Below are 13213 nucleotides of genomic sequence, written 5' to 3'. Positions count from 1 at the left end.
GGCAACTTTTAACTGGCCGTGCAGTGACAGACCCTGACTCCAAGTCTTGCGGAGGCCCTCGGGAGGGCAGGTGGAGCAGGGAGCCCTCCTGCCCGGAGGGATCCACAGAAGTGGATCCAAATGACACTTCCACACCCCCAAATCCCCGTCCCACTCACGCCGGCTCCCCACAGCCCCGCTCGCGGCTCCCTGCGCTCTCCCTCTCAGACCTGTCCCACGCTCGGCCCCTGCAAACTTTGCTTTCCCACACTGCCCTAACACCTCGTTTCACTCGTGGCCCTGAGCTCCCCCGGCCCCAGGACACACGCACCTCCATCTGCTCTCACGCCCGCTGCACACCTCATGCTCGCCCATGCTCCTCGAAGCACCACCCGCCCCCAACACCCCCCTCAAAAAAAAAGAAAATCGCCCCTCAATTCTCCCCCTTCCCCGCTCCACGCCCCCCAACTCCCTCGGACCCCTCCACCTCCAGCCCTCGGCCCGGCCCAGGCTCCGAGGGGCGCGCACCCCGTCCTTCCCCTTCTCCAGTGGGCGGGGGCCGAGGGAGGGCGACCCCGTCGCCTCAGTCCCTTCCTCGGTCCCCACAGGGAGCTAAGGTATGGGGGGGGGAGGCGCCTCCTTCGTGTCCCTCCCTCCCTCCCCCCCCGCCCGCCCGCCCCGGGGAGCTGGGAAGGCAGGTTTCCCTCCCTCTAGCCCGCGACTGCTGCTTCTAGGGATAAGGGCGAATGTGGAGACGGAAGAGGTTCCGTCCCCAGCACTCACCTCTCGCCTGTTGTCAACATCAGCCCCGGGTTTCCCAGCACCAACTCTACCGCTCCGGCTCTCCTCTCTCCCCTCCCCCCCTCACCTATCTCCCCGACGAGGACCCGCCTTCCCCTCCGCTCCCCCTCCCTCCCCGCGCCCGCTGGCCCTCCCGCCCGCCACTCACCAACGCGAACCCGAACTGCGGGTGGGGGCGGGGCAGAGAGAGATGGAAGGAAGAAGCTGTCCGCGCGATTGCCTGAACGAAAGTCTCCCTGCCCGCCAGCTTGTGGGTGGTTGCCTACCACCCGTTCCTTGGCTCCTGGATGGCGACCCCCAAGTTCTCTAGGCAAATCCGAACCACCCCACCCTGACAAGTTCAGGCTGCTGGCTGGGAAGGGTCGAGGGGGAGACAAGTGGGATTTTCAGACCGGCGGTGTCAAGGACAACCCCCTCCACCTCTCTCCACCCACTACCACCTCCTCAACCCGGGGCCCCAGCAAAGGAAAGGAGGAGCGTTCTAACGGCCGGGAGACAGGAAGTGGGTTGGTCCCCAGGAAAGGGAGAGAGCAGGAGAGACAAGTACGCAGGCGCAGCCTCACCTAAGGAGGGGGTGAGAACTGGGACATGAGGCCCTGGGTTGGGAGGAGCCAAGAGCAACTACGGTAGCACGTTGGGGACAAAGTTAAGGATAGTTTGATAGGCGTGTAAGTTAGGATTTAAGAGGAAGATCTTTGGTGATGGTGGTAGGGGAAGAAGAAAGATTTGGGCTTTGGGAAGGGAGTCATTCATAGGAACATAGCAGATATTGTAATAAATTTAGCTACCTAAGGATTCGAGAGGAAAGGGGGCAGCGAAAATAAGCAAAGGAATTTTTAAAATCTTTGCCCTAAAATCCTCCACTCTACCAAATAGGAGGAGTTTCAGTTCCCACGCCATTGTTGGAAAGAACCAGGTTAAACAGGTTTGTTTCCAAAAAATTCCCATAAGAACTCCCTGGCCTATTGAGCATGCTCACGTCATCCTCTAACTTTTGAAAACCTTTACGTCACCTAACCAATGTCCTGGTTTCAGTGTAGACATGAGGAAGCGAAAAACATCTGTTATGAGTGTTGGAATGCCTTATGAACGCACCTTTCTCCTTTTTCAGTTCTTAACCTAATCGAGGGATTTCCAGCCCCTTTTTTAAAATTCTTTTTTGCTTTTTAGGCAATTGGGGTTAAGTGACTTGCCCAGGGTCACACAGCTAGTGTCAAGTGTTTGGTCTGAGGCTTAATTTGAATTCAGGTCCTCTTGATTTCAGGGCCCGTGCTCTATCCACTGCGCCACCTAGCTGCTCCGATTTCCAGCCTCTTGATGTTGCAATATCATATATCATTTCCCAACAAACCCTCCTTTTATTAAAAATGCTGTGTACGTAAAATGATCCTGTTCTCCAATCAAAAATGGGAATGCTTGGTCTGACAATTTGGATGGAAGAGAAAGGAAGAGGAATGTTTGGTCTGTAAGGACAGTGTCACGCCAGCTATGCTGCTTTTGGACTTCTTTGGATCTTTCCATCATGCATTAAGAAACTCATCTGTTCCCCAATTGATAAATGATCAAAGGATATGAACAGGCAGTTTTCAGATGGAGAAATTAAAGCTACCTATAGTCATATCAAAAAAATGCTCTAAATCACTATTGATCAGAGAAACACAAATTAACTCTGAGGTACCACATCTCACCTATCCAACTGGCTAATACGACAACACAGGAAAATGATAAATGTTGGCCGAAGATGTGGGAAAACTGGAACACTAATGCATTGTTGGGGGAGTGGTGAACTGATCCAACCATTCTGGAGAACAATTTGGAACTATGCCCAAAGGGCTATAAAACTATGCAAACCCTTTGATCCAGCAATACGACTACTAGGTCTGTATCTGAAAGAGATCATAGAAAAGAGGAAAGGACCCACATGTACAAAAATATTATAGCAGCTCTTTTTGTAGTGACCAAGAATTGGAAATTGAAGGTATGCCCATCAGTTGAGGAATGGCTGAACAAGTTGTGGTATATGAATGTAATGAATGTTATTGTTCCGTAAGAAATGGTGAGCAGGCAGACTTCAGAAAAACCTTGAAAGATTTGCATGAATTGATGCTGAGTGAAGTGAGCAGAACCAGGAGAACACTGTACACACTAACAGCAACACTGTGCAATGACCAACATTGTTAGACTTAGCTCTTCTGAGCAATGTAGTGATCTAAGACAATTCCAAAAGACTCATGATGGAAAATGCCATCCATATCCAGAGAAAGAACTATGGAGTCTGAATGCCGATCGAAGCATACTATTTTCTCTTTCTTTTGTTGTTTTTTGGGGTTTTTTTCTTTCTCATGTTTTTTTTCCCCTTTTGTTCTGATGCTTCTTTCACAACATGATTAATGTGGAAATATGTTTAATATGATCATGCATATACAGCCTATATCAGATTTCATGCTCTCTTGGGGAAGGGAGAGTGGAGGGGGGAGGGAAAAATTTAGAACTCAAAATCTTATAAAAGCGATTGTTGAGAACTAAAAAGAAATAAATTAATTAAAATTTAAAAAAAAAGAACCCATCAACTCAGAATTGAATCTGTCTGAGTACTCACATCTCGTCAGTACCTTCTGTATCTCTGATTGTATTCTCTGCCAGAGGACAGAGCCATGAGCTCCAGGGTCTTTATTTAAGGAGGGAGTTCATTATAGTTTTGTCCTTATTTTGGATTTTCAGCTTCCTTTTGTGCATCTTCCCCCATTCCATTGTAAGCTCCTTGAAGGTAGAGTTTCTCTTTGCAGCTATTTGTATCCCCATCACTTGCATAGTACCTGGCACACAGTAAGTGCTTAATGTTTATTGACTAGAAGTGGGGCAGAAAATTTTAAGTGGGGACAGTTCAGGGAAATCTTCATAGATACAAGGAATTTAAATCAATAAAAAGTTTTTGTAAAACATTTTGTGACAATCCTCCCTCACTTTTAACAATCATTTTTCTGGGGAATAACTTTATAGAAAGGTTTTGAGGAAGTGTCTTTATATCTAAACAAAATGTTATATATTTTAATTTAATAAATTTGTAATATCCCGCAAGGTAATTGGAGATTCCCTTAGTTCACAAAACTAAGGTCAAGAATCATTGCTTTGGGGGCAACTAGGTGACGCAGTGGATAGAGCTCCAGCCCTGGAGTCAGGAGGACCTGAGTTCAAATCTGGATGCAGACACTTGACACTAGCTCTGTGACCCTGGGTAAATCACTTAACCCTGATTGACTCATCAAAAAAAAAGAGAGAGAGAAAAAAAAAAACAAGAACCACTACTTTAAGATTGGAATGAAGGTTTCAGAAAAATATGGAAAGATTTATGTGAACTGATATAGAATAAAGTAAAAAGAACCAGGAAAATAATATATCCAAAGATTACCATAATGCAAATAGGAAGAACTATAAAATGAAACTCAACTTCATACAATTAGCAGGCTTAAAGAGTTGAAAAAATAAATTCTTTCTTTTGGCTACAAAGGTGAGGGGGTATAAATGTGGAATAATCATTAACATTTATTAGGTTCCCTCTATATGCCAGGCACTGTGCTAAGTGCCAGGGGGTACAAAAAGAGGCAAAAGACAATCCTTGCTCTCAAGGAGCTAACAATCTAATGGGGAAAACAGCATGCAAACAAATCTATACAAAGCAAGCTATAGACAAGGTAAATAGGAAATAATTAACAGAAGGAAGTGCTAGAATTAAGAGAATTGGGGAAGGTTTCCCAGAAAAGAAAGGATTTCAGTTGGGACTGAAAGAAAGCCAGGGAGGTGAGAAGTCAGACTAGAGGAGGGAGTACATGCCAGGCATGGAGGATAGCCAGTCAGAATGCTCAGAGCCAAGAGATGGAAAGTTTTATTCATGCAACAGCCAGGAGACCAAAGTCACTGGTTTAGTGAATACTTGTTGGGGAGTAAGGTATAAGAAGACTAGAAAGGTAGAACGAGGCATTTTGTATTTGCTCCTGGAGGCAATAGGAAGCCACTGGAGTTGATTGAGTAGGACAGTGACACGACTGGATCTATGTTTTAGGGAAATCACTTATAGTTGGAAGATGGATTGGAGTGGGAGAGACTGGAGGAAGGCAGACCCACCAGCAGGCTATTTCAATAATCAAGGCATGAGGTGATAAGGGCCTGCACCAGAGTAGTAGCAGAGTCAGAGGAGAGAAGGGAGTGTATTCTAGAGATATTACAAAGACGAAATTGACAGGCTTTGAATGACAATAGCTAGAATATGGAGAGTGAGTGAAAATGACGAATCCAGGATGACTTCTAGGTTGCAACCCTGGGCAACTGGAAGGATGATGTTGCCCTCTACAGTAATAGGGAAAGCAGGAGGAGGGGAAAGTTTAGGGAGAAAGAAAATGAGTTCAATTTGGACATATTGAGATATCTACTGGACATCTGGTTCAAGATGTCTGAAAGGCAGTTGGAGATTTGAGATTAGAGGAAAATGAAGATAGAGGGAAAAGTCGTGGGATTTAGCAAACAAGACATCATTAATAAATTTGGAGAGAGCAGTTTCAGTGGAATGAGAAGGTTAGAAGCCAGGTTGTAAGGAATTAAGAGGTGAGTGAGAGAAGAGAAAGTGGAGACACCTATTGCAGATGGCCTTGTCTAGGAATTTAGTTACAAATGGCAGAAGAGATATAGGACCCTAGTAAAGATGGAAGAATCAAGTGAGATTTTTTTTTTCAGAATAGGTGAGGCATGGGTATATTTGTTGGTAGTAGGGAATGAGCCAGGGAGAGATTGAAAATAGGTGATAGAGGGAGGTTCACATAGGGGGCACTCTGTTAGAGGAGATAGGATGGAATGGGATCATTTGAAGTAGAGGAGTTAGCCTTGGTGAGAAGTAAGGCCACTTCATCATGTGAGACAGAGGTGAGGGAGAAGAGAGTGGCAAAAGCACTTGAATGATAGGGGATAAGGAAGAAGCAAGAAGGAGTTCATGGTAAATAGCCTCAATTTTTTTTTCTATAAAATATAAGACAAGGTTCTCAGCTAAAAGTAGGAGGAATGGGAGCCATGGGAAGTTTTAGGAAGGATAAAAAGGTTAGGAAGAGCTACTGTGGAGAGTGGCATAGTGAGTTGATGAAAGAGGTATGATAGGATGGCCCAACAGCAGTAAAAGCCCAGTTGAGATTGTGGACCCAGTCAGAACGGTTACAAGATTTTCTCAATCTTCATTCAGCAATGGTGGGAGTGATCCAAGGCTGAAACTTGGCCAGTTGTAATCAGCAATATAATAAAGGGGCTAGAAATTCAAGAGAGGACAGAGCAGAGTTGAATTGGTTCACCAAGGGGCCAAGATAGGAAAAAGAAGAAAGAATGGTTAATCCAGAGAAGACAGCCTGAGACAGAATTGAGGGGCTGAGGAATTGGGGGCCACTATGTGAACAAAAAAGTAATAATGTTTTTTAAGGAAAGGCAGGGGAAGAGGTGAAAAGCCAATAAATTATAGTTGTATATGGATATTTCAGAGTTCTTGAACATAGATGTGGTACATTTGTGGGTAATAGTAAGATCAAAAGTATTGTGGCTGAGGGTGGGGTAGAGGAGTAGTAGCTCACAGGAAGTAAGTGGTATGGATATTGTATATACTGTCAAAAAAAAAAGTAGATGTGTTAGTTTTTATGAACTTTTTTTTGTTTCTTTTTAAATATTTGTTTTAAGGGTTGGCTCCATGAGGAAGAAGGGTAGAAATTAGAAAAAGAATATTATGTTTATACAACTGTGCATACTCTTTGGTCCAGCAATACTACTACTAGGTCTATATGCTCTAAGAGATCATAAAAAAGGGAAAAGGACCTACATGTACAAAAAATATTTAGAACAGCTCTTTTTATAGTGGCAAAGCACTGGAAATTAAGAGGATGCCCATCTATTGGGGAATTACTGAACAAGCTGTGGTATATGAATGTAATGGTACACTATTATTTTGTAAGAAATGATGAGCAGGGAAACTTTCATAAAAAGCTGGAAAGACTTACATGAACCATTGCTGAGTGAAATGAGCAGAACCAGGAGAACATTGTACACGGTAACAGCAACATTGTACAATGATCAACTTTGATAAACTTAGCTCTTCTCAGCAATACAATGATGTAAGACAATTCCAAAAGACTCATGATGGAAAATCCTATCCACATCCAAAGAAAGAACTATGAAATCTAAATGCAGATTGAAGCATGCTATTTTCTCTCTTTTTTTCTTTCTTGTGGTTTTTCCCTTTTGTTCTGATTCTTCTTTCACAACATGACTAATGTAGAAATATGTTTAATATAATTGTACATGTATAGTTTATATCAGATTGCATGCCATCTTGGGGAGGGGAGAAGAGAGGAAGGGAGAAAAAAATTTGAAACTCAAAAGCTTATAAAAGTGAATGTTGAAAACTATCTTTCCATGTAATTGGAAAAAAATAAAATACTATTAAATGGGGAGAAAAGGAAATGCCGCAGAAAATAAAATTTTCATAACCAGTGAAAATGCTTGGTGTCTAAAAATTAAGTATCTTGAGCTAGGAACAGTAAGGAGGACAGTATATTGTATCACAGAGTATGTTGGTGGGATATAAGGCGTGAGAAGATTAGAAAGATGGAGAAGGGGACTGGTTATGGAGGGCTTTGAACACCAAAAGGAATATTTTATATTTGATCCTTGAAGGTAATAAGCAGCCACTAGAATTTATTGAATAGGCAGATGATATAGTCAAACCTATGCTTTAGGAAGATCTCTTTAGAAGCTGAATGGAAGATGAACTGGACTGAGGAGAAACTTGTGGCAAGAAGACAAACTAGCAGTCTGTTATTGCAATATTCTAGTGATGAAGTGACAAGGGCCTTTATTACTGTGGTGCCTTTATCAGAGGAGAGAATGGGGTATGTGTGAGAGATGTTACAAAGGTAAAACCAATTTGCCTTGGCAACATTTTGAATAGGGGGGATGAAGAAGAGTGAGGAGTCTAGGATGAAATCTAAATTATAAGCCTAAGGATGGTGGTACCCCCAACAGTAATAAGGAAGTTAAGTTAGTAAGAGGGGGGCAGTTTGAGAGAAGAGATGAGTTTTGGACATGTTGAGTTTAAGATGTCTATGATACATTCAATTTAAGATGTCCAATAGGCTGTTGTTGATGTAAAACTGAAGGTGAGCAGACAAATTAGGCCTGGATAAGTAGGTCTGAGAATCAGCAGCATAGAGATAATAAGTGAATCCATAAGAGTTGAAGAGATCACCAAGTGAAATAATACAGAGAGAAAAGAGAATAGGGCCAGGACAGGGCTAAGGGATAACAATGGTTAGTGGACATTATCTAGAAGTTACAACAAAGAAGAGTGAGAAGGAGCTGTCCTAGAGTAGGAGGAGAATCATGAGAAAGGACTAGAGGGAAGAGAATTTCAATGAGAAGAGGATGATCAATAGTGTCAAACCTGCAGAGTGGGCAAAAAAGAATGTAGATTGAGAAATGGTCATTTGTTTTGTCAATTAAGATATCATTGGTAATTTTAGATTTTTTTTTTGCATTTCTATATTATCCCTTTTATTTTTTTCATACTTTTTTCCCTATCAAAATGCCTGAACGATTATAATAGCTTCCTTTTCTGAAATCATTTTTTATAATTTTTAAATTTAAATTTTAAATTTTAATTTATTTTAAACTTAAATAGAAATTGAGAAAGAAAAAAAACATTGCCGTCAGCAGAACATGAGAGGATTCAATGTAAAAACAAATTTCTATTTCAAGAAAACCTATATAATAAATACTACACATTGTTTTCAAAGCTGCCCAGCTTTTCTTTGCGTTCTTCTGGTTTTTCTTTTGTTCTCTGCTGTATACTTTCTACTTTATTTTCCCTCTTCCTCCCCTGCCCTAAAGAAGACTGCAATTAAATACACATATACAAACATGCACACATAAATATAGATATCTATAAACATACACATATATACGCATATATACTCATACACCCGTATATAAGAGCATACTATGCTTATTACCACTTGTTATCTCTTTCTCTGAAGGTGAATAACATCTTCCTTCATAAGTCCAAGTCTTTCTATGTTTTTTCTAAATCAACCAGCTCATTATTTCCTACACCACAACAATATTCCACCCAATCACATACTATCTGAGAGATTGTGAAAGTTTTTTCCTCCAATTTTCTGCATTCCTTCTATTCTTGGCTGCATAGATTTAATTTATACAAGAAATTTTTAATTTAAAATAATCTAAATTATCCATTTTATACCTTAACAACGCTCTTACCTTATTTAAGGTAACCTTAGTTTAAGGTCTGATACTGCTGAATCTGCATCCTTTACATCTTTTTTCCCCTCTGGTTTCTTTAAAGATCCTGAACTTTTGTTCTCCCAAATGAACTTTGTTATTATTTTTTCTAACATAATTTTTAGTATTTTAATTGAGATAGCATTGAAATTTAGTAATTTAATTGAGATGGCAACTTAGGGAAAGTTGTCATTTTTGAAATTATATTGGCTTTACCTACCCCATGAACAATAAATATTACTTTAATTTTTCAATCTGATTTTATTTGTGTCTAAAGTGTTCTGTGTTTGTGTTCAGATAGTTCTTGTGTCTGTTTTGGCAAAACTGATGCTCCAGCATGGGCTAGATTGCTGGCTAATGGAGGGTATACTGTTTTGGCAAGTATACTCTCAGGTATTTCATGCTGTCTAGTTATTTTAAATGGTCTAAAACAATATTGAATAATATTGCTGATACATAGTATAGTACCCTATTTTTCTCTTTTGATTAGATCTATTTTGGCTTTAAGTTTGTCTGATATCATGATTGCCCCCTGCTTTTTTTTTTCATAATAAATTCTACCCTAGGCCTTTATTTTAAAAAAATTAAAGAATATTATGTTTAAACAAAATGAATCAACAAAGGAAAGATTTTTGTGATCACTAGAGAAGGGTGGCAATGTGAATTTATACCCAAGCTAAGCAGCACTGAGTTCAAGTGGAGGCTGGAGACTGAAAACCTAGGATACCCCACGACCCCTAGCAATCAATCAGTAAACATTTATTAAGTACCTACTATGTGCCAGGCACAGTGCTTAACTAAGTGCTTTATAAATATCTCATTATGGGGGGCAGTAGGTGGTGCAGTGGGTAGAGCACCAGCCCTGGAGTCAGGAGGACCTGAGCTCAGATCTGGCCTCAGATACATAATACTCACTAGCTGTGTGACTCTGGGCAAGTCACTTAACCCCCAATGCCTCACCTAAATAAATAAATATCTCATTTGATCCTCTCAACAATCCTGGGAGGTAGTTATTATTATTGTTATTTATTATTCCCACTTAACAGTTAAGAAAACTGAAGCAGGCAAACATTAATGACTTGCCCAGGATCACAAAGGTAGCAAGGATTATCTTACTCCAGGTCCAGCACTCTATATTTGTGCCACCTAGCTGTGTCTGGAAGTGATAATTGAATCCATGGGAGCTGATGAGATCACCAAGTGAAATAGCATAGGAGGAGAAGAGGGCTCAGGGCAGTGGCCTTCAAGACATCCATCATTATTGGGCGTGGCCTAGTTGAAGAGCCAGGAGTGTGAATTGTGTCCTAACCTAGAGAGAAGAAACTACGGAGGAAAAGAGCGTGATCTACAAAGGGCAAAGCCTAAAGTCAGGTCAAGGATTGAAAAAAGGCCATTAGATTTGGCAATTAAGAGAGCATTACTAACTTTGGAAAGAGCTGTTTCAGTTAAATGATGAGGTGGAAAGCCAGACTGCAGAGAATTAAGAACAGAGTGAGAGGAAAGGAAGCTGAAGAGGCACTGATTATAAATGAACTTCTCAAGGAGTTTAGCCATGAAAAGAAAAAGAGTTTTAGAACAATAGCCATTGGGAATGGAAGGCTCAAATGAAGTTATTTTTGAGAATAGGTGAGATTATGGTTGTGTTTATAGGCATCAGGAAAGTAGCCAGTAGACAGGGAGAGGATAAAGATTAGTGAGAAAGTATAGTTGAATGACTAAGACAGTAATATGTTTTGCATGATTGAACATGTATAACCTATATTAAATTGCTTACTGTCTCAGAGAAGGAGGAGGTGAGGGAGAGAGAGAGAAAATTTGGAACTCCAAAATTTTTTTAAATGAATGTTAAAAATTGTCTTTTACATGTCTTTACATATAATTTTAAAAAAGAAAGAAAGTATAGTTGACAAAGGGAGCAATCTGCTGTAGAAAAGAGGATGGAATGAGATCACTTGCTCATGTAGACAAATTTGCCTTGGCAAGGCAAGAAGTCTGACAACACTGCATATGAGTCAAGTGAAGGAGATGATGGTAGAAGATACCTTAGTGGTGCGGGACAAGGAGGGACGCACGGTGAGCTCCTGGCTGACTAATCCTGCCTTTAGTCCGGGTTGTCACACCTGGTGCTCTCCAGAGTTAAGTCACTCCTAGTGGGTTAGCTCATTCTTCAAAACCTCTTTGCTCCCAGAAGGTGTCAATTTTTTGCTCTTCGTGTGATGTCTCCTTCTGCAGTTCCTCCTAACTCCCAGCAGAGGTCTTAGGTAGAACTCCTCAAACAGGTGTATTTTAACCAGGCAAGACCCCCAAATCCTCTCTGTCACAGCAAAACTAGTTTATCCTTGGACATCATCTTCATCATCAAGGGGGAAAATTCAGGAGTTCTCTCTGTCGGACCAAAGACCTGTTCCTCCCTGCTTCATGATTCTAGTCATTTAAGACCAGAATGGGGAATTATACCTATATGTTGCAGATTCATATTCTGTGACTATACAAATCTTGCCATTAAGAACACAGGATTTTAGAATCAGAAGTGACTATAGAGATTCAGGAGGTATGCTGAAGAAGGCATTTGTAACAATATTATTGTAAATGATGGAAAATATATTAATCTGGGCACCATAAATTTAGGGAAAGTATCTAGACCAACCTCTTTCTTCATTTTGTTGTTTTTGTTGTTTAGTTGTTTTCAATTGTGTCTGACTTTTCATGACCCCTTTTAGGGTTTTCTTGGCAAAGATACTGGCCATTTCCTTCTCCAGCTTATTTTACAGTTGAGAAAACTAAGGTAAACAGGGATAAGTGACTAAACCAGGATCAGACAGAAAGTATCTGAAGCCAGATTGGAACTCAGGAAGATGAGTCTTCTTGACTCCAGGACCAGCACTCTATCCATTACACCACCTACCTGCCCTTCTTCATTTTACCTATAAGGAAATTAAGGCTTAGAAAGGTGATTTACCTAGAATTCATGGGTAATTGTAAGTAGCAAAGCCAGGATTCAAATCTACTTTCTTTGACACTAAATGTTTTCACACTGTACTGGGTCCTTTCTCCCCCTGATACCTGAGGGGAGCCACTTCCAACCAAAGGAATGTTCCTCATTTGTTCAGGAGACAAGAAATCTCAGTGACCCCAATTAATTCTCTAAGATAGCTGCTTTAGTGACTCCCTATTGCTTCATGCTATATCACTCCACCTTTTTATAGGCACATTCCAGGGAAACATGTCTGTCTCCTTCTTCTACTTCCTCTCCTCTTATTCCTCAAACCTATGCAATCTGGTTTCTAACCACATCACTCAAATGAAAGTGCTCCAGAGTTTTAATAGCTATCATTATACCTTAAGGTTTGCCAAGGGCTTTAAATATGATATATTGTTTTATCTTCACAACAATCCTCTGAAGTAGGTGCTATATCATCCCCATTTTATATATGAGGAAACTGAGATCAAAAAAAGCTAGGTGACTTGCTCAGTCAAGGTCTCTTCGTGTCAGAGGAAGGATTTTTTTTTTTGGTGAGGCAATTGGGGTTAAGTGACTTGCCCAGAGTCACACAGCTAGTGAGTCAGAGGAAAGCTGTTAATCCAAGTCTCTCTGACTCTATGGCCAGGATACAATCTACTAAGTAAAGACCTTGATTTCTGGTTCTTATACTTTCTTTCTTAGTTAATAAGCATTCATTAAAGCCTTAGTATGTGCCAGTCACTGTGCTAAATTCTAAAGTATAAATACAAGTAGAAAGACAGTGTCCCTAACCTCAAAAAACTTGCATTCCTATAGCAGAAGATAATACATAAAAGGAAGCTGAAAAGGTCGGGGGTAGGAGGGAAGATAGACAAAAATACCTGACTTGGCATGAACAGAGGAAGGTTCTAGTGCAGCTTGGAGAGGAATGAAATGTCTGATCTGGGCACTCTCCTTGAAAGAAGATTATGAGAAGAGCCACTCAACCAGAGAAGGCTGTGTCAGGGACCACAGGCACTGCCAAAGTATGGTCCAGTGAGGCTTAGGGATAAAGAATAGGGGCATGGTAAAGGACAGAGGTGGGGAACCTGAAGCCTCAAGGCCACATGTGGCTTCCTAGATTCTTGGGTGTGACCTTTTGACTGAGTC

At 41.1% G+C, this 13213-nt stretch overlaps 1 protein-coding gene across 1 annotated transcript in view; it reads right to left on the bottom strand.

Annotated features, from left to right (window-relative positions):
• Window positions 1–397, bottom strand: part of UPF2 (UPF2 regulator of nonsense mediated mRNA decay) — a 113898-nt gene extending 113501 nt beyond the window's left edge. The window contains exon 1 of the mRNA XM_078150030.1: window positions 311–397. Coding sequence (XP_078006156.1) covers window positions 311–316 — 6 coding nt within the window. The 5' untranslated portion in view covers window positions 317–397. The remainder of the gene's footprint in view (window positions 1–310) is intronic.
• Between the last annotated feature and the right edge of the window lie 12816 nt (window positions 398–13213).

This window comes from Phascolarctos cinereus, unplaced genomic scaffold (genome assembly GCF_003287225.1).
Source record: "Phascolarctos cinereus isolate Bilbo 61053 unplaced genomic scaffold, phaCin_HiC Scaffold_1;HRSCAF=81, whole genome shotgun sequence".
Taxonomy (NCBI): domain Eukaryota; kingdom Metazoa; phylum Chordata; class Mammalia; order Diprotodontia; family Phascolarctidae; genus Phascolarctos; species Phascolarctos cinereus.
The sequence above is the reverse complement of the archived record's forward strand: the minus strand, read 5'-3'. Positions and strand labels throughout refer to the sequence as shown.